General features: G+C 44.3%; 1 protein-coding gene and 1 long non-coding RNA gene across 2 annotated transcripts in view; one reads left to right on the top strand and one right to left on the bottom strand.

Annotated features, from left to right (window-relative positions):
• The window catches only part of LOC311614275, a 198951-nt gene that overhangs the window by 58971 nt on the left and 118262 nt on the right, over positions 1 to 21718 (top strand). The gene's annotated exons all lie outside the window — the stretch shown is intronic.
• The window catches only part of SDCCAG8 (SHH signaling and ciliogenesis regulator SDCCAG8), a 191577-nt gene that overhangs the window by 143296 nt on the left and 26563 nt on the right, over positions 1 to 21718 (bottom strand). The window contains exons 7-10 of the mRNA XM_084868881.1: positions 20322 to 20386; positions 16459 to 16653; positions 9959 to 10097; positions 1735 to 1887 (exon numbers count right to left, since the gene is read on the bottom strand). Of these exons, the coding sequence (XP_084725007.1) occupies positions 1735 to 1887; positions 9959 to 10097; positions 16459 to 16653; positions 20322 to 20386 (552 nt within the window). The remainder of the gene's footprint in view (positions 1 to 1734; positions 1888 to 9958; positions 10098 to 16458; positions 16654 to 20321; positions 20387 to 21718) is intronic.

Genomic DNA, 21718 nt, shown 5'->3' with positions numbered 1-21718 from the left:
GAACCATGGAGTAGATCAGCTCCATTATTTACTCTCGAAATTTAAATATATATTTTATTGATTTTTTACAGAGAGGAAGAGAGAGGGATAGAGAGTTAGAAACATCAATGAGAGAATCATCGATTAACTGCCTCTTGCACACCCCCTACTGGGAATGTGCCCACAACCAAGGTACATGCCCTTGACTGGAATTGAACTCAGGACCTTTCAGGCCACAGGCCGATGCTCTATCCACTGAGGAAAACCGATTTTGGCTATTCTTGAAACTTAGGTCCAACTCTTCAAGGTCACGGTGAGGTCAATTTAGATTCAACCCTAAGACTTTTACTCCAACGCCACTTTCTGCCATTTGCTGGTGACTGCCCTCACCAGCGCTGGGACCATTCTCAGGCTTTATTTCTGCACCTGCACTGAGGGCAGGGCCTCGAGATCCAATGCCAACCAGGCCTCATGGAGGGCAAGACAGATGACTCAGCCTCAGATACATTGCATCTCTGTCGTCACCTCTATTCAGCAAAGAATTGTCAGCATAAGAAAGAGGCTCTGTTACCTGTGCCAGCACCTGGAATAGTGCCTGGTGCATTCAGCCCTCTCTTGTCCATTCTTAGCAGGCATTCTCATCAAGATATTTTACACAGTAGAACTACTCAGGGAGGCAAAAGTTTCCACCAAACAACCAGAAAACAAAACAAACAAAACAAAATCTCCTAGGTGTGAACAGTTGCCGGTTTTTGTAGTTGATACCATTTTCTCTCCGCTCACGGTTTTACCTCCCCCATGCCTTAGTCATGCTGGTGTGGCCAGTATTCCTTCCCACACTCTGCATTTCTAAAATCCTCCCTGTTCTCTGAAGCTTAGCTGAGATGCCGCCTTCTCCGAGAAGCCTTCCATGATCTCTTGCAGACAGGGATTCTGATCCTCTGGATCAGGGGTCCTCAAACTTTTTAAAGTGGGGGCCAGATCACGGTCCCTCAGAGAGCTGGAGGGCCGGACTATATGAACTACTAATTCCTACTGTAACACCTTGGCTGCGCTCACTGCCCAAAAAACCTGGCAGGCAGGATCAGACTCCCCTGGGGGCTGCATGTGGCCCGCGCGCCGTAGTTTGAAGACCCCTGCTCTGGATTCTCAGCATTTCATTCATACCTTTCCAATTCAACAACAATATATGGAGCACATTTTATGTTGAGAGGAATGTCCCAAGCTATGAGGGTGTTAAGAGGCCGTACAATCAGGGAACTCCTAGTAAATGAGGGGAGAGACAAACAATTCAACAAGAACTTGGAATAAACTGAGTTCATCCCTGGGAGGCTGTGAGAGGAGGTGGTACCAAGAAGGACTTTGAAGCATCCATTGGAGCAGGCAGAGGAAGATTCCTTCAGGCAGGGGGCAAACAAAGCACAAGCAAAACCCTGAAATAAGAAGATAGCGTGACCCTAGCCGGTTTGACTCAGTGGATGGAGCGTCGGGCCTGCGGGCTGAAGGGTCCCGGGTTCAGTTCCGTCAAGCGCACATGCCCGGATTATGGGCTCCATCCCTAGGGTGGGGTGTGCAGGAGGCAGCCGATCCATGATTCTCTTTCATCACTGATGTTTCCATCTCTTCCTCCCTCTCCCCTCCTCTCTGAAACCAATAAAAATACATGAAAAAGAAGAGAGTTTCAGCCTCCAAGCCATGGGAGGCATCGCCACCAACACTCGCGCGATGTGGACGCTGAGCCGGGGGCGGAAGTACCTTGGATCCCGCGTCCTCGCGCTCCTGCGTCAGCTCCTTCCTCATCACCTCTTTGTCGCAGGCCCGCCTCTCCTGCTGCGTGGCCAGCTCCTTCTCCAGCCGCTCCGCCTGCCTCTCCAGCTCGCTCCTCAGCTGCTCACACTGGATCAGGGCCTGCGGGAGAAGACAGAACATGGGAGCTGGGGATTTAGAGAGATGAGGAGGAAATGAGACAGTGAAGCTGTATTTTTTTTAAAAAAATGTATTTTATTGATTTTGTACAGAGAGGAAGGGAGAGAGAGATAGAGAGTTAGAAACATCGATGAGAGAGAGTCATCGATCAGCTGCCTCTTGCACACCCCCCTACTGGAGATGTGCCCGCAACCAAGGTACATATGCCCTTGACCGGAATCGAACCCGGGACCTTTCAGTCCCCAAGCCGACGCTCTATCCATTGAGCCAAACCGGTTTCGGCTGAAGCTGTATTTTTATTTGAAATACTTAAAACGCACTGCAGCCCTAGCCGGTTTGGCTCAGTGGATAGCACGCTGGCCTGTCGACTGAATGGTTTCGGGTTCGATTCTGGTCAAGGGCACGTGACAGGTTTCGGGCTTGATTTTCCAGTAGGGGGCGTGCAAGAGGCAGCCAATCAATGACTGTCATCATTGTTTGTATCTCTCTCTTTCTCTCTGAAATCAATAAAAATATATATATTTTAAAAAGACACACTATAAAGTCAAATAGACAATTTGTACACTTACTAATATAACAGTTCTCGAGCATTACATTTATTTCGATTCGCATTATCAAGGCTACATTAACTTTTATCAACAAAATTCAGGAACCGGGCCTGGATGAAGGCCACTGATGAGTGAGAATCCTAAATAAAGGGGATCAGAAAAATAAAATGTTCTAGTACTTTTGACTATATACCATGTTAATATTACAAGAAATATGAAAGTATCCATTTTTAACTGATTTTTCATTTTCCCATGGTTAAAGTTATTTGAATATTTTAAATGTTAAACATGAAATTTTTTTTAAAAGATGTTGACTTTATTTATTAGATACAAGCATCTGGGTTTTTTTTTGTTTGTTTGTTTGTTTGTTTGTTTGTTTTATCATTATGCTAGAAGCCCAGTGCACAGAATTCATGCATGGGGAGGGTCCTTAGGCCTGGCCAGCCATCAGGGCCAATCTGGGCCTTCTTTTGTTCCAAGCTGCCCTCTGGTGGTCAGGGCACGTCATAGAGAGCGATCAGTCTCCCAATCAAACTCACACAGGGACAATTTGCATATTAGGCTTTTAGATAGATAGATAGAAAGATAACAACCAAACTTCTTTAAATATAACTAAGATCAGACTTACACCTATAACTACACTCCCCTTACACCTATAACTACAGTAAAAATTATATAGTAATCAAAAGTTAAGATAAGGCAAGACCAAAACATCATATTTGTTTTATAAAATGAGAATTGCCATCTTTCATTTCTAGTTATTTAAAAATCCATAACTGTCTTATTAGTTTAAATTCCCCACTCTGCAATTCCAGAAGTAAAAATTCTTTAACTTCCTCTTGGTTACATTCATCTTATGTGTATATATAATACTCAATAATAAATGATGACTTCAAAATCCCAATTTTTAAAAATTCCTATAAAATTAAGTTGCTTCACAGAGAAGATCAGAGTCATCCTAAGGAGTCTTAGTTCTAGTCCAGTGGCCCAGGCTTACAATATCACCTGGTCCATCCTCTATTTCCCCTGAAGATAGAGACCCACGTGTCATGTGACTCCCATACTGCGTGGTCTTAGGTCTCACGGTCACATTTGCTGTGAATGGCGACGAACGGTCTCCGTGAGCAGTCAGTGTGGTTACGCATAGCTCTGCTCCCCTCTGCTGAGCGCTGCAGTAAATACAGTAAATGTCTAGGGCAGTGTTTTTCAACCTTTTTTGGGCAAAGGCACACTTGTTTCATGAAAAAAATCACGAGGCACACCACCATTAGAAAATGTTAAAAAATTTAACTCTGTGCCTATATTGACTATATATAAAGTAATTCTCTTGAATAGGAATCAAATAAACACAAAGAAAGTATTTTATAATTACTTTATTATGAAATATTAAGTAAACAAAATAGTGAAAAATTACAAAATTCTTGTCTTGTCTGCACCTTCGGCACACCAGGCAACATCTCGCGGCACACTAATGTGCCGTGGAACAGCGGTTGAAAAACGCTGGTCTAGGGCATGTGAGCTTTCTGTCCTCAGCTGGGAAGTATTACACTACAATTTCTTCCTGGACTCTTCTGGAAAGTTCTGTACGCCCAGATGAAGTATGACGTTAAAATTAAATTGTCTCAGGTTAGCTGGTAAGTAGCTGCAGTTACTATACAATGACTCTTCCCACGGAACTAGTCCCAAGTCCAATTCAAGTTGAGAATGTTTTTAAAAATTTTTTAAATTAGATTTTAATTAAAAGGAGACTTTTTTAAAAAAAATATATTTTATTGATTTTGTATAGAGAAGAAGGGAGAGAGATAGAGAGTTAGAAACATCGATGAGAGAGAGTCATCGATCAGCTGCCTCTTGCACACCCCCCACTGGGGATATGCCCGCAACCAAGGCACATGCCCTTGACCGGAATCGAACCCGGGACCCTTCAGTCCTCAAGCCGACGCTCTATCCATTGAGCCAAACTAGTCTGGGCTAAAAGGAGACATTTTAAAAGCACGTTTTTCCTCATCTAACCATTCAGTGAAGGCGTAGCTGAGTCCTCAATAGCCAGGCCAGGAAACAGTCAATCACAGTGAACTGATAGGTCATCAGCGGTGACTACTAAGTTAATGTTGGGCCTGCAGGCCCCATGTCTCCAGCAGTGACCAAGGGGGTGACTGCCCCCTACCCCCAGCAACCTGTGGAAACGGCGGAAATGGCCGCAGGTCTGAGGACCTGGGCATTGTGCTTTTCCACCCAGTACACTCAGTCCTCAGGGACTTCTCTCCCGGAAACTCCTTCATCTGTGCTCATGCTTGACGTTCCCAGTCCTGGTCTACCAAACCAAAGGGCATGCGTCACTTATCTTAATGGAACATTTTCTAAAAGAAATGTCTATCTAGGTAACTCCATGTTTATTTATGTATCTTTAAACATATTTTTATTGAGTTCAGAGAGGAAGGGAGAAGGGAGAGTGAGAGAGACAGAAACATCAATGATGAAAGACAATCATGGATCGGCCGCCTCCTGCACACCCCACACTGAGGATCGAGCCCACAACCCGGGCATGTGCCCTGACCAGAATCAAACCAGGACCTCCTGGTTCACAGGTCTATGCTCAACCACGGAGCCACACTGGCTGGGCAGTTGGCTCCATTTTTAAAATAGGCAACCTATTGATATAAAAAAAGTCCTTCCCAACTGCCAGGGTCAGGCTCCTAGAAACCCTGATAGAATTCATCATTAAAGAATTAAAGATCTAATGAAAGGTACAGTTTTCACTTAAGAATGTAACCTTTAAAACATATAAAAATCGTTTTATTTGTTATGAAATGAAGCCCACAAAACAAAAATGGTTACCAGCATGCCTTAAGCATGTAACGTATGAATGGCATCAATACTGCTATTTCATTTATAAATGCTTGCTTACCAGAAACCTCTCAGCCAGCCTTACCCCTACCTCCCATGTTCAAGATACTTAGCATTTGTTTGGTTTATGGAAGATAATGTTAAGTATCCAGAAGAATTATTTTCTACGCCTGTGACTGCAGTCAAGTATTCAACGCTTTTGTGATTGCCTTTTTTTTTTTTTTTTTTTAATTCAGGTTTCTCATTCTTGCCTTTCTGATTCTGCCTTAGTCCAGGGGGAAAAAAAAAAAATATATATATATATATATATATATATATATATATATATATATATATATATTTGGGTCCTTTAAAAGGAGAAAAAAAGAATAAGGTTTGGGAGCTGGGGGTATTTATTCAACCTACTGTGTTGGTATTTTTTTTGTGGAAAAATCCTTCTTGGCATGGTTATGCCATTCATATAGGCTTAGGGTAATGTCACGCCAAAGCCTGCAGCTCCCCTTCGGAGAAAGGCAGGCGGGTCTTCACTGGGCGGACCACCCTCTCACCAGGAGCTCTCCCAGGCATCACTGAAAAGCCTCTGCTTGTTCACCCTCATTTAGTCCCAGGTTAATTTTTTAAAACATATCTTATTTATTTTTTTACAGAGAGGAAGGGAGAGGGATAAAGAGTTAGGAACATCGATGAGAGAGAAACATTGATCAGCAGCCTCCTGCACACCCCCTACTGGGGTTGTTCCCGCAATCAAGGTACATGCCCTTGACCGGAATCGAACCTGGGACCTTTCAGTCCACAGGCATATGCTCTATCCACTGAGCCACACCAGTCAGGGCCCAGGTTGATTTTTTTTTTTTTTTTTTTTTTTTTTGCCTCTTTTAAGCTTATCTCCACAATAATGATTTGCAATTTTCAAAGGAAAACAAAAACATCTATTGAGCACTGACTCTGAACCAGGCACTTTGCTAAATGGCTTCTGTGTGGATTAGTTGATTTAACTCCCTCACTAAGTTTTAATTGGTTCTTATTCAGTTGAAGAAACTGAGCTTGGGGCCATTAAGTAGCTTGTTCAAGATCAAAAACCCAGAAAGCGGCAGGTAAAATCCGATCCAAAGTAGTTCTACATGGAACCTACAGGCACAAAACTGTAATTTTCTCTTTTGTCAATTTGCTGTCTTATAAATTTCTCACGTGTTTTCACTGCCACTATCAATATACAGACATAATATAAAATTACTTTTTTTTTTTTACTCACTTGCATGCGTTATGCAAAGTCGAACACTAGGTGGCACCAAATATCAAGGAACTATCAGAACAAAGTACCATTTCATAGCTCACTAACAAAGTAATTGGCTTCAAAATTAAAATATGAATGTTGTCTGTTTTTATTCTCAGAAAGCAAAACTACTAATGTGTTGTAACATATCATAGGGAGAAAATCAGTAGACTTGCACTGCATTTTGTAAACTGCTTAGAAATCAAACCTTGCATTATTAATAATTCAGTAAAATATGTTATAGAGCCCTAGCCGGTTTGGCTCAGTGGATAGAGCATCAGCCTGCGGACGAAAGGGTCCCAATTTCTATTCCCGGTCAGGGCACATGCCTGGGTTGTGGGCTCCATCCCCAGTGTGGGGCGTGCAGGAGGCAGCTGATTCTCTCTCATCATTGATATTTCTCTCTTTCTCCCTCTCCCATTCTCTCTAAAATCAATACAGAATATTTTTTTAAAAAGCTTACAAGGTGCTGCGCCTGTGGAGGCCGGGGTGTGAGAGGGGAGTGACAGGAAGTGGCCCTGGAGGGCAGAGGGAAGCACTATGACAGGCCTCACACAAAGAGGGTGGTGGGGATCCCGGAAGGACAGTCACATGACCGCATCTGCTAAGAAAGACCCCATCTGGCTGCAGTGGAGCGGGGTGAGGAAGGGGGCCAGGAGGCTTTCATGGCTCGTCACCCCAGAGATCACAAGAAAGGGGACCAGGAGGAAGGAATTCCTAGATCAGAGCCGTGATTGGCTGGAGGCCGGAGGGCGGGGAGGCTGCGGTCCAGGCATCCTGCAGGGCCTGTCCCTGAACAAGGGTGCCATTCAGAGGCCAGGACACAGCAGCTGGGGGCGGTGACTGTGAGCTCCGTCCGGACTGTGAAATGCCCAGGGACAGGGAGAGGGAAGAGGACGGGCCTGAGACGGCAGATGAAATGAGAGGCGAGAGGAGGCTGAGCAGCCAAAGGCAGCAATGAGGACACCGAGTAGGTTTAATTAATGGATGGGGAGCAAGAGACGGGTCAGAGAGAGCAGGCTCAGAATCGGGGTCCTGCCGAAACCGGTTTGGCTCAGTGGGTAGAGCGTCGGTCTGCAGACTGAAATGTCCCAGGTTCGATTCCGGTCAGGGGCATGTACCTTGGTTGCGGGCACATCCCTGGTAAGGGGTGTGCAGGAGGCAGCTGGTCGATGTTTCTCTCTCATCGATGTTTCTGGCTCTCTATCCCTCTCCCTTCCTCTCTGTGAAAAATCAATAAAATATATTTTTAAAAAAGTTAAAAAAAAAAGAGAAAAGAATCGGGGTCTTCATGGACGCTTCCGTTAACGGGGGAGTTACAGTAAGACAGGGGGGCCGGGGGCAAGGAAGCCAAAGTGTGGGGGCCATGTAGGGCCCAGGTGTCCATACGTTACAACATGGACACTGAAACCTTTGAGGCTGATGAGAGAAGGGGGCGATGCTGCCGAAGGAACAGCTCTGCCCCTCCAAGGCCACACATTCACCCCTCCCTCCAATGTGCTGGTGTCAGGAGGGGGGCTGTCTGATACAGTCACCGCAGCTGTGTGCGGCCACGGTGTGTAGGGAAATACAGAGTGACTCTATTGGATGGGGAGCCACCAAATAGCAATGACCCAGCCGTAACTCCTATTATTCAAAGCTCCTCCAGCACTACCGGTCACTGAGTGAGAATTCTTACTGTCGTCATCATTATCTGTGAACATGCTTGATTTAGTACACACCATGGATCTAGACTCATAGCTAAGGATGCTATAGTATATGCATATACTATTATCTCTGGCCTAAACAGGCAGTCGGATATCCCTCGAGGGGGTCCCAGATTGGAGAGGGTGTAGGCTGGGCTGAGGGACAACCCCCACCACCACCCTCACTCCATGCACAAATTTCGTGCACTGGGCCTCTAGTACACATATATTATTCTCTGTGGCATACTTGGATATTCTCAAAATTCCCTGTGGACAGCCCTAGCCAGCTTGGCTCAGTGGATAGAGCTTCAGCCTGTGAACTGAAGGTCTCTGGTCAAGGACTCAGGCCTGGGTTGTGGGCTTGCTCCCCAGTAGGGGGTGTGCAGGAGGCAGCCGATCAATGATTCTCTGTCATCATTGATGTTTCTATCTCCCTCTCCCTTCCTCTCTGAAATCAATAAATCAATATATATAAATTCCCTGTGTATAGGAAAAAACACATTTGTCTTCAGTTATACATGAACATGTACTTTTGGGTGTCAGGATTTTTGCACCATTGAAATATATACCGTATTTCCCCGAAAATAAAACATCCTCCGAAAATAAGACCTATTTACAGGTTTCCTTCTGAGTGAAATATAAGGCATCCCCCCGAAAATAAGGCCCTCCTAGGCTAAACATGAGAGATTTGGTCCACTGATTCTGAAAGAAATGGAGTCACAAGAAATTCACCAGGAAATTCAGGAATTGGATTGTTAGGATGATGTCCCAGAAGATGATGACATGATTGTCATTGAATAAACGAGTACATTCTTGATACTGTAGGATTCACAATTTGTCTGGTTTGTGTTGACAACTACCGTACTACCGTACCGTATACAGGTAATAAATTTCCTTTATTTTCATTTAACAATAAATGTGTACCGTATTCTTCTTCATGGAAAAATAAGACCTCCTCTGAAAATAAGACCTAGCGCATCTTTGGGAGCAAAAATTAATATAAGACACTGTCTTATTTTCGGGGAAACAGGATATATATATATATATATATATATATATATATATATGCCTAAGCTACCGTTAGACTGTTTGACTATGGTAGCTATGACGCGTACTGACCACCATGGGACAGATGCTCAATGCAACGCACAGGCATAGAAACATGAAACAGACTGATGAATCTCAGAGGGAAGGGGAAGTGGGGAGGAGGGAGAGTGAGAAGAGATTGACTAAAGGTCTTATATGCATACTGGAGGCCCCGTGCAAGAATTCATGCACCAGTGGGGTCCCTTGGCCTGGCTTGCAGGGATCGGGCCAAATCTGTGCACTGGGCCTCTGACATCCCCCAGCGGGTCCCAGATTGCGAGAGGGCACAGGCCAGGCCAAGGGGCCCCACCGGTGCACGAATCCGTGCACCGGGCCTCTAGTCATCAAATACAAAGATTGAGCATACGAGCCTCTCAAAGTCCTTGGCCGCAATGTATCGTGTTCTCTGGACGGCGACAGAAGAGCATCTGCAGAGGAGTAAGAACTCTCCAAACAGGAAATGGTTTAATTTAGCAAAGTCAACATCAACAGGTTGGCACTCACGTGGCATGTTTAGAAAGAAGAGTTTAGCTGTGGGAGAAAGAGGGAAGACATCCTCAGGGGGCCAAAGGGACCATGATGGCCGGCCTTGGCTCTGGCCCTGCCGGACTTGCCTTGGTTTTCTCGAGGTTGGCCTCCTCCGTCATCTGCATGGCGCACTTCACCTGCTCGTAGGCGCCCGCCTCCCTCAGCTGCACGTCCGCCAGGCTGCTCCTCGAGGACACCAGTGCGGCCATGAGGTCATCCCTCTCCCTGTCGGCACAGAAAGGGCGTTCAAAGCCAAATAGGAGCAAAGGGTCGTGCATTCCGAGGTCAGGAAGGAACAAGCTTGCCGAAACCAGTTTGGCTCAGTGGATTAGAGCGTCGGCCTGTGGACTGAAAGGTCCCAGGTTCGATTCCGGCCAAGGGCATGTACCTTGGTTGCAGGCACATCCCCAGCAGGGGATGTGCAAGAGGTAGCTGATTGATGATTCTCTCTCATCTATGTTTTTAACTCTCTCTCTCTCTCCCTTCCTCTCTGTACAAAATCAATAAAATATATTTTAAAAAGGAAGGAACAAGCCTGAGGACGCCTCGGAAGAGAGCGGCGGGCTGCCCCGCACACGGTGTGCACAGGCAGAGAAGGGCCCCTGTCCTCGCCCGCGGGTGGCAGGGCAGCAGGGAGATGGGGGTACCGGGCTGGACGGCATCCGCTGGGCAAGGACCACGGTGGAGACACTGGCACCCTGGGGGTGCAGACGAAGGTTCAGAAAAGGGGAGATTCGTTTAAAAAGGAAACAAAGCAACAAGGTAGAGAAGCTGGGGGCTGAACCCCAGAGCAGAGGTAAACATATGAAGAAGGAACAACTGCCAGTTCTCTCACCTACTTGGACAAATATAAGTCCTTTCCCTTTTTTAAAACTATGTTTTTATTGACTTCAGAGAGGAAGGGAGAGGGAGAGAGAGGGAGAGAGAAACATCAGTGATGAGAGAGGATCATTGATCGGCCGCCTCCTGCATGCCCCACACCTGGAATCGAACCGTGCCCTCCCAACGCATAAGCCGATGCTTAACCATTGAGCCACACCAGCCGGGCTATGTCTTTTCCTTTGTATCTGCCTCCCCAGTCCTCTTTTTCACTCTCCTCTTCCAAATAAATACTTTTCCCTGCTTTTTTAAAATATATTTTATTGATATTTTTTTACAGAGAGGAAGGGAGAGGAATAAAGAGTCAGAAACATCGATGAGAGAGAATCATCGATCAGCTGCCTCTTGCACACTCCCTACCAGAGATGTGCCCGCAACCAAGGTACATGCCCTTGACTGGAATCGAACCCGGGACCCTTCAGTCTGAAGGCTGATGTTCCATCCACTGAGCCAAACCGGTTTCAGCTCTTTCCCCTACTTAGGAACACTTTTCTCCTCTCAGTGGATCAGTCCTGTTGAACCCCTCAGATGCCCTGGTCACCCGGGTAATACCCATGAGGCGATAATCTCATCCGCTGGCTCTCCTCATGGCCTCACCCTCCCTTCCCCTCCCCCATCCGCAGCCGTTCTCAGAAGGGCCCGGAGCCAGGCTGTTTCTCGGGGAGAGAAGCGAGGGGAATGCCAAGTGCCTTGGCCAGTGAAACAGCCAGGATCCATTCTTACGGGCACAGTGAATCCCACAGGAAAGGATCCGGCACATTTGGGATTTATCCGGGGGGTGACAGTGGCCGGCAGACCGGAGAGAAGGCGAGGTGGAAACTTTGCGCACACACAGAGTTAAAAACCTGGAAGGTGCAGTGCTGAGGGCTTTGTGAAAGAGCTCAAGTTTTCAACTGTGGTTTCAAGTTCGGCTGAAGTCACTGCTTGCCATGTCACTCCCATTGCCAAGTTCTAAACCAGCAGAAAACAGCCAGCTGTGATTTTCTTTTTAATTTTGCAAACTTTCGAGTCATGATTGAAAAGATGATACACTCTGGGTGTGAGCTGCTTTCAGGATTAACCAGGGACTCCATCTAAAGAGATCTCTCACAGATAAAGTGATTTAAACTATTTGTGGTATTTGGAAAACAGCCATATTTTAAGAAATGTGTAATGCTGAACAAAGTTACAATTATTAAGCTTCATAAAGGCTCTTTTTGTGAAAAAAAAAAAAAGAACAGATTGCTGCAGATATTATACCATAAAATTCATGAGAGCACGGTAACCTTATTTTGGATTCCCTGATGTGTTTAAGTTGAGAAATAAAACTCACTGTCATGTTTTTGTTCTAAAGAAAATGAAACAAGTTATTTCTTTTTAGAAAATATAATTAAACACGATGATGATGTGAAAAAGTGGGAGTCAAAGCAAATTATTCTAGTTATGTGATAACTAAATTAAATGCAAGCAAAACTGAATGTATATTTATTTACACTTGTTTAAAAAAAAGATATTTTATTGATTTTTTACAGAGAGGAAGAGAGAGAGATAGAGAGTTAGAAACATCGATGAGAGAGAATCATCGATCAGCTGCCTTTTGCACACCCCCTACTGGGGGTGTGCCCGCAACCAGGTACATAGCCTTGACCAGAATCGAACCTGGGACCCTTCAATCCGAAAGCCGATGCTCTATCCACTGAGCCACACTGATTCCAGCTATTTACAGTTTTAAATGAGCGCCAACACCAACGGGGACTGGCCTCACTGAGAATACACAATCCACAGAAACCCTCTCCTTCTAGAATAGTGGTTCTTAACCTTCCTAATGTCGCGACCCTTTAATACAGCTCCTCATGTTGTGGTGACCCCCAACCATAGAATTATTTTTGTTGCTACTTCATAACTGTAATTATGCTACTATTATGAATCGTAATGTAAGTACCTGTGTTTTCCAATGGTCTTAGGCTCTACAGCAGCGGTTCTCAACCTGTGGGTCAGTTTGAGAACCATTAGCAGGGTCACCTAAGACCATCATAATTACAGTTATGAAGTAGCAACGAAAATAATTCTATGGTTGGGGGTCACCACAACATGAGGAGCTGTATTAAAGGTTCACGGCATTAAGAAGGTTGAGAACCACTGTTCTAGAAGAATCACAAGGTCATTCTTAAGACCAGTAGGTCTACCACCCGCTGGGAGTCCAGCAGCTGCTCGCCGGCCCCCTGACCTGTTCCTGACACCACGGGGGCATCAAGGCCAAGGTTCCAAACAGAAAGGATTAACAAAAAGCCCAGGGTTTGTACGTATCACAACAGGATCAACACCTAACAGATTTGCGTCTTACGCTTCATACATTTAACCTCTTTTCAGTATTTCCTCTGCTGAGTGGTTGGCCATGCGAGATGCTCAAGGAAATAAACAAAAGAACAAATGAATGACTCATGATCTGGCCACAGGAGGGCATTGTAAAAGCTGACCTAAAACTCCCTCTCAGTTCTCCTATTGTATGACCCAAATTTAAAATGTCAACAGACTCATTTAGAACTGGAAGATAAATGATTGAGTTGCTCTGGTTCAAAGAATTTTGAGCCCGGTCAGCATGGCTCAGTAGTTGAGCGTTGACCTATGACCCAGGAGGTCAGGGTTCTACTCCTGGTCAGGGCACACGGCTGGGCTGAGGGCCTGATCCCCAGTGTGGGCTTTGCAGGAGGCAGCTGATCAATGATTCTCATCATTGACGTTTCTATCTCTCTCCCTCTCCCTTCCTCTCTGAAATCAATTTAAAAAAGAAGGAGCATGGGGTTCAGTTCTGTCCCCGATTAATGCGCATGTCCTATTTAAGGGGCTTGGCAAACAGGACTGAGAAAGACCATGAATAATCTGGACCAAATGTTTGACATAAGGAAGAGAGAGACTTTGTCTGATATATACGTATAGATATATATATGAGCTTCATCCTGAACGAAGGAGTGCCTAAGAAATGCCTTGAATGCCCACGCAAGTTAGGCCACAGCTACTGCCAGTTTAACGCATTATAAAGCATCATTAATAAGTATCTTCACTGCTTCCCAAAAGCAAGTCCAGAAGGCTGATTTCAACATTTCCTTGTTCCTCATTTCTGGGAAGTCCCTGCCAGGGTCTTTCAAAGCCAAGTGTACAGTACACTGCGGATGACCCACCCCCAATCATGAGCTGGGCAAGAGGTCCGGGATGGAGCAGTGAAACTTCTCCACGGAGGCAGGAGCAGCAGCAAGAAATGTAATCCCAGCTGAAACCGGTTTGGCTCAGTGGTTAGAGCATCGGCCTGCGGGCTGAAAGGTCCCAGGTTCGATTCTGGTCAAGGGCATGTACCTTGGTTGTGGGCACATCCCCAGAAAGGGGTGTGCAAGAGGCAGCTGATCGATGTTTCTCTCTCATCGATGTTTCTAACTCTCTATCCCTCTCCCTTCCTCTCTGTAAAAAATCAATGAAATATATTTAAAAAATAAAAAAAAGAAAGAAATGTAATCCCAGCAGCTCCATCCTGATGGGAAAGGCATTTTAATGGTGAAGCAAGAAAAAGAGATGACTATCGCTCTGACCTTCCTTGTGGGATAATGAAAGGCAGACGCTCAGAAACACCAGGACTTCGGTCAACATTTCAAATAAATCCGGGGTTATCGGCAGCTGAGTACACTCCCCTGAAAGTCCCAAATCCCTCACAGAATACCACAAACACAAAGGTGGGCTGCTCTCCATGTCAAGTGCCCATATCACTCCTGTGTCCTATACTCACTTCACTATGTGCTTAACAGATCAGCCCAGCCGCTGGAAGCTGCTGTCCCCAGACCACGTCTCCAGAGGCTAGGAGACTCTTGATTTGTCCCTGGTGGGATATGATTTTTCTTTCTTTTTCTTTTTAAAAAAATATATTTTATTGATTTTTTTACAGAGAGGAAGGGAGAGAGATAGAGTTAGAAACATCAATGAGAGAGAGAGTCATAGACCAGCTGCTTCTTGCACGCCCCCTACTGGGGATGTTCCCGCCACCAAGGCACATGCCCTTGACCGGAATCGAACCCGGGACCCTTCGGTCCGCAGGTCCTGATGCTCTATCCACTGAGCCAAACCGGGTTCGGCTGGGATATGATTTTTCAAACGTCATGTTAAAGCCATGCAGGAAATACAGCTCACGGAGGGAGGGGCCATGCTTCCCGTTCTGCTTAAAGACAGAACTCCAACCTACCACGAGCTGGCAACTCTTCAAAGGCAGAATAGACCCCAAGTTCCGCATGAAGAAACGAAAGAAGCTGAACCCCCGCTGAGGCTAGCGGGTGGGACAGACAGACAAAGACTTTCACTGACAACAGGAGCAGAGACCTTCCACTGAGTACCTTATCAAAGGAGGACATGAGCCCTGACATGCTGACAAAGCAGAAAACTGAACTGAGGAGGCTGAGACTTATGTTAACACACTGAGCGCTGAGATGTAAGAATAGACAATGGACTGTACGGCCGAACAGGAATCTAATTCCCAAGTGACTGCCAGGCTTGGAATCAGGGTACATACTGTTGCTTCCATGATCTTCAAGGTCAATGTCAAAGGCAATATAAGAAGGAAAAAAACCCATGCGGGTTGTCTTTTTGTTGTTGTTGGTTGGCGGGTTTTTGCCTGTTAGTGGTTTCTGCCTTTTTAAAATTTTTCTGTGTTAATCCTCACCAGAGGATATTTTTCCTTGATTTTTAGAGAGTAAAAGAAAGCGGAAGAGACACACAGAGAGAAGCATCGATGTGCGAGAGCCACTTTGATTGGTTGCTGCTTGCACACCCCACATTGGGGATCGAGCCTACAACCCAGGCATGTGCCCTGGCCTGGAATGAGGCGCCTCCCAAGCTCAGTTTTGTCTAGAGGAGTGCTGGATTTGCAATTACAGAGCCAGAGAAATGAACAGAAATGTGCTGGCCCTCTGCTGCAATTTTCTCACCTCGAAATGAGACTGAGACCTAGAGAGAGAAAATGATTTGTCCATGTTACCCACAGTTGGCTGAACTCATTTATTCTGTTTTCAAGAAAGCTCCGTGAAGGAACCTTTTCTTCTTAGTTTTTATTTTAAATGTGTTTTTATTGATTTTTGAGAGCACTAGGAAGAGAGAAGCATCAATGAGAAACATCAACATCTATCAGCTGCCTCCTGCACACGTATGTGTGTGTGTTTGTATGCATGTACACACACACACACACACACAAACACACACACACATCCATCCTGCTGAAGATTGAGCCCTCAACCCAGGCATGTGCCCTGACCGGGAATCGAACCAGCAACCTCTCAGTGCATGGGACAACTAACCCACTGAGCCACACCAGCCAGGTCTGAAGGACCCTTTAAAACCCATTTGATGCTGAAACCGGTTTGGCTCAGTGGATAGAGCGTCAGCCTGTGGACTGAAGGGTCCTGGGTTCGATTCCGGTCAAGGGCATGTACCTTGGTTTTGGGCACATCCCTAGTAGGGGGTGTGCAAGAGGCAGCTGGTCGACGATTCTCTCTCATCGATGTTTCTAACTCTCTATCCCTCTCTCTTCCTCTCTGTAAAAAATCAATAAAATATATTAAAAAACAAAAACATTTGACCCGAAGCTTTGCATGAACCACAGGGGAGGGATTTAACCCAGGAGAGAAGAATCGATGCCCCTGGAAAAGACAGCGCTCCTTGTTCCAGAAGGTTCCGCAGGGGGCGGCACACTTACTTGGTCAGCCGCTCTATGGTCTGCACGTGGACGTGGCTGTGCGTCTGGGAGAGGACAGCCTCATGCTGAGCGCACTTCACACACAGGCCGCCCACGCGGTTAGGGTTAGATGCCTGGGCAGCCAGGACGGACTCTTTGTGCTTTAGTCGCACTTTAAGATCTTCACAGTTTCTCTGACTTTCAGCTAAATTTTTCCTAAAGAGAAGGGGAGGAGAATTCCGTAAGTGGCTACAGGACTTCCCAATGCATCAGCAGAGTCAGAACCATTCCTGTTATTTATGCCTGTGAACCTTTGAGGTTGCTTTGCATATGAATTCTCACCACAACCTGGAATTCGAGGCGTGATCATCCTAATTGGCCCTCTGAATAAAATGAGACTTGAATATATTATTTTTTTTAAAATACATTTTATTGATTTTTGTACAAAGAGGAAGGGAGAGAGATAGAGAGTTAGAAACATCAATGAGAGAGAGTCATTGATGAGGTCTCTTGCACACCCCCTACTGGGGATATGCCCGCAACCTAGGTCCATGCCCTTGACTGGAATCGAACCCGGGACCCTTCAGTCACCAAGCCGAAGCTCTATCCATTGAGCCAAACCGGTCCCGGTGAGACTTGAATATATTAAATAATTAGCCCAAGTTCTCGTAAAATTAGTCTGCGGGTGATACTGGCTCTCCTTTCTTAGGATCTATTACATTATATGAACCACAGAACAAACGTAAAACCACAAATACAAATTCTAAATAGTTTCGTCTAATAGAGGGGTGGGGTGACTTAACACAACACCTTTGAATTGAGGGAAATAGCCCATTTCTTTCTTTTTTTAAAAAAAAATATATATTTTATTGATTTTTTTTACAGAGAGGAAGGGAGAGGGATAGAGAGTTAGAAACATCGATGAGAGAGAATCATTGATCAGCTGCCTCTTGCACACCCTGGGGATGTGCCTGCAACCCAGGTACATGCCCTGGAATCGAACCTGGGACCTTTCAGTCTGCAGGCCGATGCTCTATCCACTTAGCCACACCGGTTAGGGCGCCCATTTCAAGTGTGAACCTCTTCAAATTGACGAAGAGTTCCTTACAGGATCACATAAAGGACATGAATCCTATTACTGTCCATGTTTGTTCACACGGAAAAGTTTTCTAACCGCATAGTCCCCTGTTTGAGAGACAGGGGACCATGGGAAAAAGCTATGTGGAGCCTGCCGGGCTTAGGGTTTCATAAATAGCAGGCACTGGCTGGAAATAGGCAGCTTGCTAATGAAGGGGGGAGGGGGAGGGCTGAGAAATCTGGGGGCTATTTGTTTTGACCTGAAGGGATTATCCTTGGATGATGTTTTTCTCCAAGTTTTGCAAAGTCACCTTGGGCGAGGGAGCTTACTGGTGAATAAAAAGAAACTTCCTGGTTCAGGAAGGAGAACGCTGCCCTCTCCCTTCCTCTCTCTCTCTCTGGCTTTGTCTATTTTTTTTATCTCTTTTTTAAAAATATATATATTTTTACTGATTTCAGAGAAGAAGGGAGAAAGAGATGGAAACATCCATGATGAGAGAGAATCATTGATCGGCTGCCTCCTGCACGCCCCCTACTGGGGATCAAGCCCACAACCCGGGCATGTGCCCTGACCTGGGAATTGAGCCATGACCTCCTGGTTCGTAGGTCAGTGCTCAACCACTGAGCCACACTGGCTGGGCTGGCTTAGTCTACTTTATGTTGCCAGTTTGTATTATATTCAGGGACCGATAGCTGTCCCAACGTGCTCACTTCACAGAGGAGAAGCCGATAGTAAGACACCTGGTCATGTCAGGATGCCTAACCTCTCGGGACCTGGGCTTTCAGACAGCCGGGGGGGGGGGGGGGGGGGGCAGGAGCGAGCCACAGGTGATGGGACTGGAAAAGCTAATCTCACAAGTTCTGAAATCAGAAAATGAATGGAGCTGGTCTTGCCCTATTCCCAAGATTATACTGTCTCGGGCATGTTTCCTGTTAAGTGTCCAGAAGAGGAAGACTGACTTCCAAAGGCTTTGTGAAAAAGCCGAAGGAATAGGGCCTCGCCGACTGTGACAGGTGCAAGTTCAGGGCACTCACGTGGTTCTGGTTACGCAGAACGGCAAGAAACAAGTGTAAAATGAAACAATTCCCGTAAAGCCAGAGTTTCTGAGAGCAGCGACTTTCTTTCTTTCTTTGAGAAAATGCGTCTGTTAATAATCTTAAATATTATTACAAAAGAAAATAAAGAAACGGAAGGGTGCAGGGAGCAGAGTGTAGTTCAGTGTAAGGTGGTGTATTAATGAAATTAAAAAGAGCATATTTGAATTCGAATGAGACCAAATAAATCACATTTCCATAAATATCATGAGTTAGAAATGAATAATTTAAAAAATTAAAGAATCAAAACACAATATATGAAACTATAACAAAGATGAAAGGCAAAATGAGAGCATAACTTAAACATTAGGTTTCTTCATGAAAAAGTAAAAATCTGCAGAAATCATCAATAAAGAATAAGGAATGGGCCGAAACTGGTTTGGCTCAGTGGTAGAGCGTCGGTCTGCGGACTGAAAGGTCCCAGGTTCGATTCCGGTCAAGGGCATGTACTTTGGTTGCGGGCACATCCCCAGTAGGGGTGTGCAAGAGGCAGCTGGTCAATGTTTCTCTCTCATCGACGTTTCTGGCTCTCTATCTCTCTCCCTTCCTCTCTGTAAAAAATCAATAAAATATATTTAAAAAAAGAAAAAGAATAAGGAATGGAAAGCATACAATTATGTTAAGATAAGTGAACAAGTCCAGCTGGCATGGCTCAGTGATTGAGCAGCCACCTATGAACCAGGAGGCCATGGTTCAATTCCGGTCAGGCCTGGGTTGCCAGTTCAATCTCCAGTAGGGGGTGTGCAGGAGGCAGCTGATTGATGAGTCTCATCATTGATGTTTCTATCTCTCTCTCCCTCTTCCTTTCTCTCTGAAATCAATAAAAATATATTTTTTTAAAGATAAGTGAACAATGACATGTACAGGGAAAGCTATGTACTATTCTGGTTCTTAGTATTACTCTAGTTTTGTCTTAGACAATACAGGGACTCAAGACTTAAAATTTTATTTCAGATTGGACTATTAGAATAATTAATTCATTAAAAGTAATTTAATAAATAAAAGTATTAGTGTTTTAAAGTTCCTTTGATTTGAAAATATTTCATTACTCTTGTTTAAAATAATATTTAACATACAAAAAATAATTCCTGGTATCGTTTTGTATAAGAAACAATTTTCTAGCTTAAAGAAAGAGCATTGCACTTAAATTCTTGGACAATAAATATTTAATAAATCAATAATGGTTAATCTATAATATATAGGTTTTATTGGGATTTTTGAAAACATATAAAAAATGAAAACTCATTATATATTACAAATTCACCATGTAAACAAAAATACTCAAGCTATTATAATATTGTTGAAATTCTAAAATTAAATGAAGAAACGTAGATAATGAAAAATTTTCTCTTACATGTAATTTGAAAACTGGAGTGATTTATTTTTACTATCTTGAAAGCTTAATTTCTATAAGAGCAGCTAGTGATTCTTATTTCACTAATACCTTAGTGAAATAGTTGTAATATTTTACAACTGATGAAAGAACAAAACTGATAATTTAGTTCCCAGTGATTTGAAATAACATTTGAAAAAGGACTTCACAGATTTATTCCCCTTTACCCTTTAACAATGTGAGAAAATGTCTTGTATTGCAAGCAAAATGGCGTCAAATACTTCTTATAGTGACTAAACTGGGATTTCAGCAAACACTCCAATATATTTCAAGCTCATTACGTTTTTGCTATGTCTTTCCATGGATGATGATACTTTACCTCAAAACCCTCAATTGAGATTCCAGGATTTCACACTTTTGCTCATAAGTAAGTTTCAGCCTCTCCTTTAGAAAAGAAAAGAAAAAAGTACATTTCTTCTGTATCCTGTGTTTTGTAAGCAAATTCTAATTACTAATATTAAACTCAATATGTTTCCCAGGAGGAAAAAGAATGTGTTCTCTCAGGAGAACACACACACACACACACACTCACACACACACACACACATATATATATATACACACACATATATACATATTTTAGAAGCCCGGTGCATGAATTCATGCATGGGTGGGATCCAGCCAGCCTGGCCAGGGGGAAGGGACATGGGCGATTGGCCAGCCTGCCTATTGGTCGAACTCTTGGTCAAGGGGATAATTTGTATATTAGCCTTGTATTATATAGGATATACACTGAGTGGCCAGATTATTATGAGTACAGAGATCATAATCATCTGGCCACTCAGTGTATTGAATGGATACCTGCACAGAACTACTGAGTCATAAAATGGTAATTACTGACAAAAAATTTTTTTCAAAGTTGCATAAATCGGGTCTTTCTCTAAAGAGTGTGACCCTGGGCCCGGCCAGTGTTGCTCAGTGGTTGAGCATTGACCTATCAACCAGTAGATGACTATTGGATACCCAGTCAGGGCACATGCCCAGGTTGTGGGCTTGCTCCCCAATGTGGGGTGTGCAGGAGACAGCCAATCAATGACTCTCTCATCATTGTTTCTATCTCATTCTCTCCCCTTTCTATCTGAAATAAATTTTATATATATAATATATAATATATATATATATATTATATTTTTTATATATATGTAACATATATATTAATTGTGATGCTGGAAAAAAACAATTATAACCAACAAGGTCAATGAGGACAAAGATCCAATCCTACTGGGATCCCCTATTGAGATTGCTATATATTTCACATACAATAAATATGCATAGACTAGATATGTGTGCATGACAGACAACTGGATGAATGATGGGGGCAAGTTGTGAATCCCATGATGATCAATCAAACTCTACAAGCCCCTGCTTGTAATTCTTTCATCCAACAAATATATTTTGGGTATCTAAGATGAAGACCCCTCTAACTCCAAGGAGTCTAGGAAGGAACAGAAAGACAGATGTGCATTCAATTATACTTGTATGTAATTAATGCTAGCGAGGCATACCGAAGGTAAAATTACAGGAATCTGAAATTCAAGCAAAGAGACACAGCGGAAACTTCATGACACAAAAGCCTCATTTCCTATAGAGCGAAAGGCACAGGGGCTAGAGATGTGAGACACTAGGTGGGGAGTGCATAGAGATGGCTACACAGTAGGTAGGCCACGGACAACATAAAAGCAGTAAGACCTTCATTTAGACGGCTCACATAATCTC

The sequence above is a fragment of the Pipistrellus hanaki genome (assembly GCF_964339955.1).
Source record: "Pipistrellus hanaki genome assembly, chromosome: 20".
Taxonomy (NCBI): Eukaryota; Metazoa; Chordata; class Mammalia; order Chiroptera; family Vespertilionidae; genus Pipistrellus; species Pipistrellus hanaki.
Note: the sequence above shows the minus strand (reverse complement) of the source record. Positions and strands in the feature narration are given on the sequence as shown.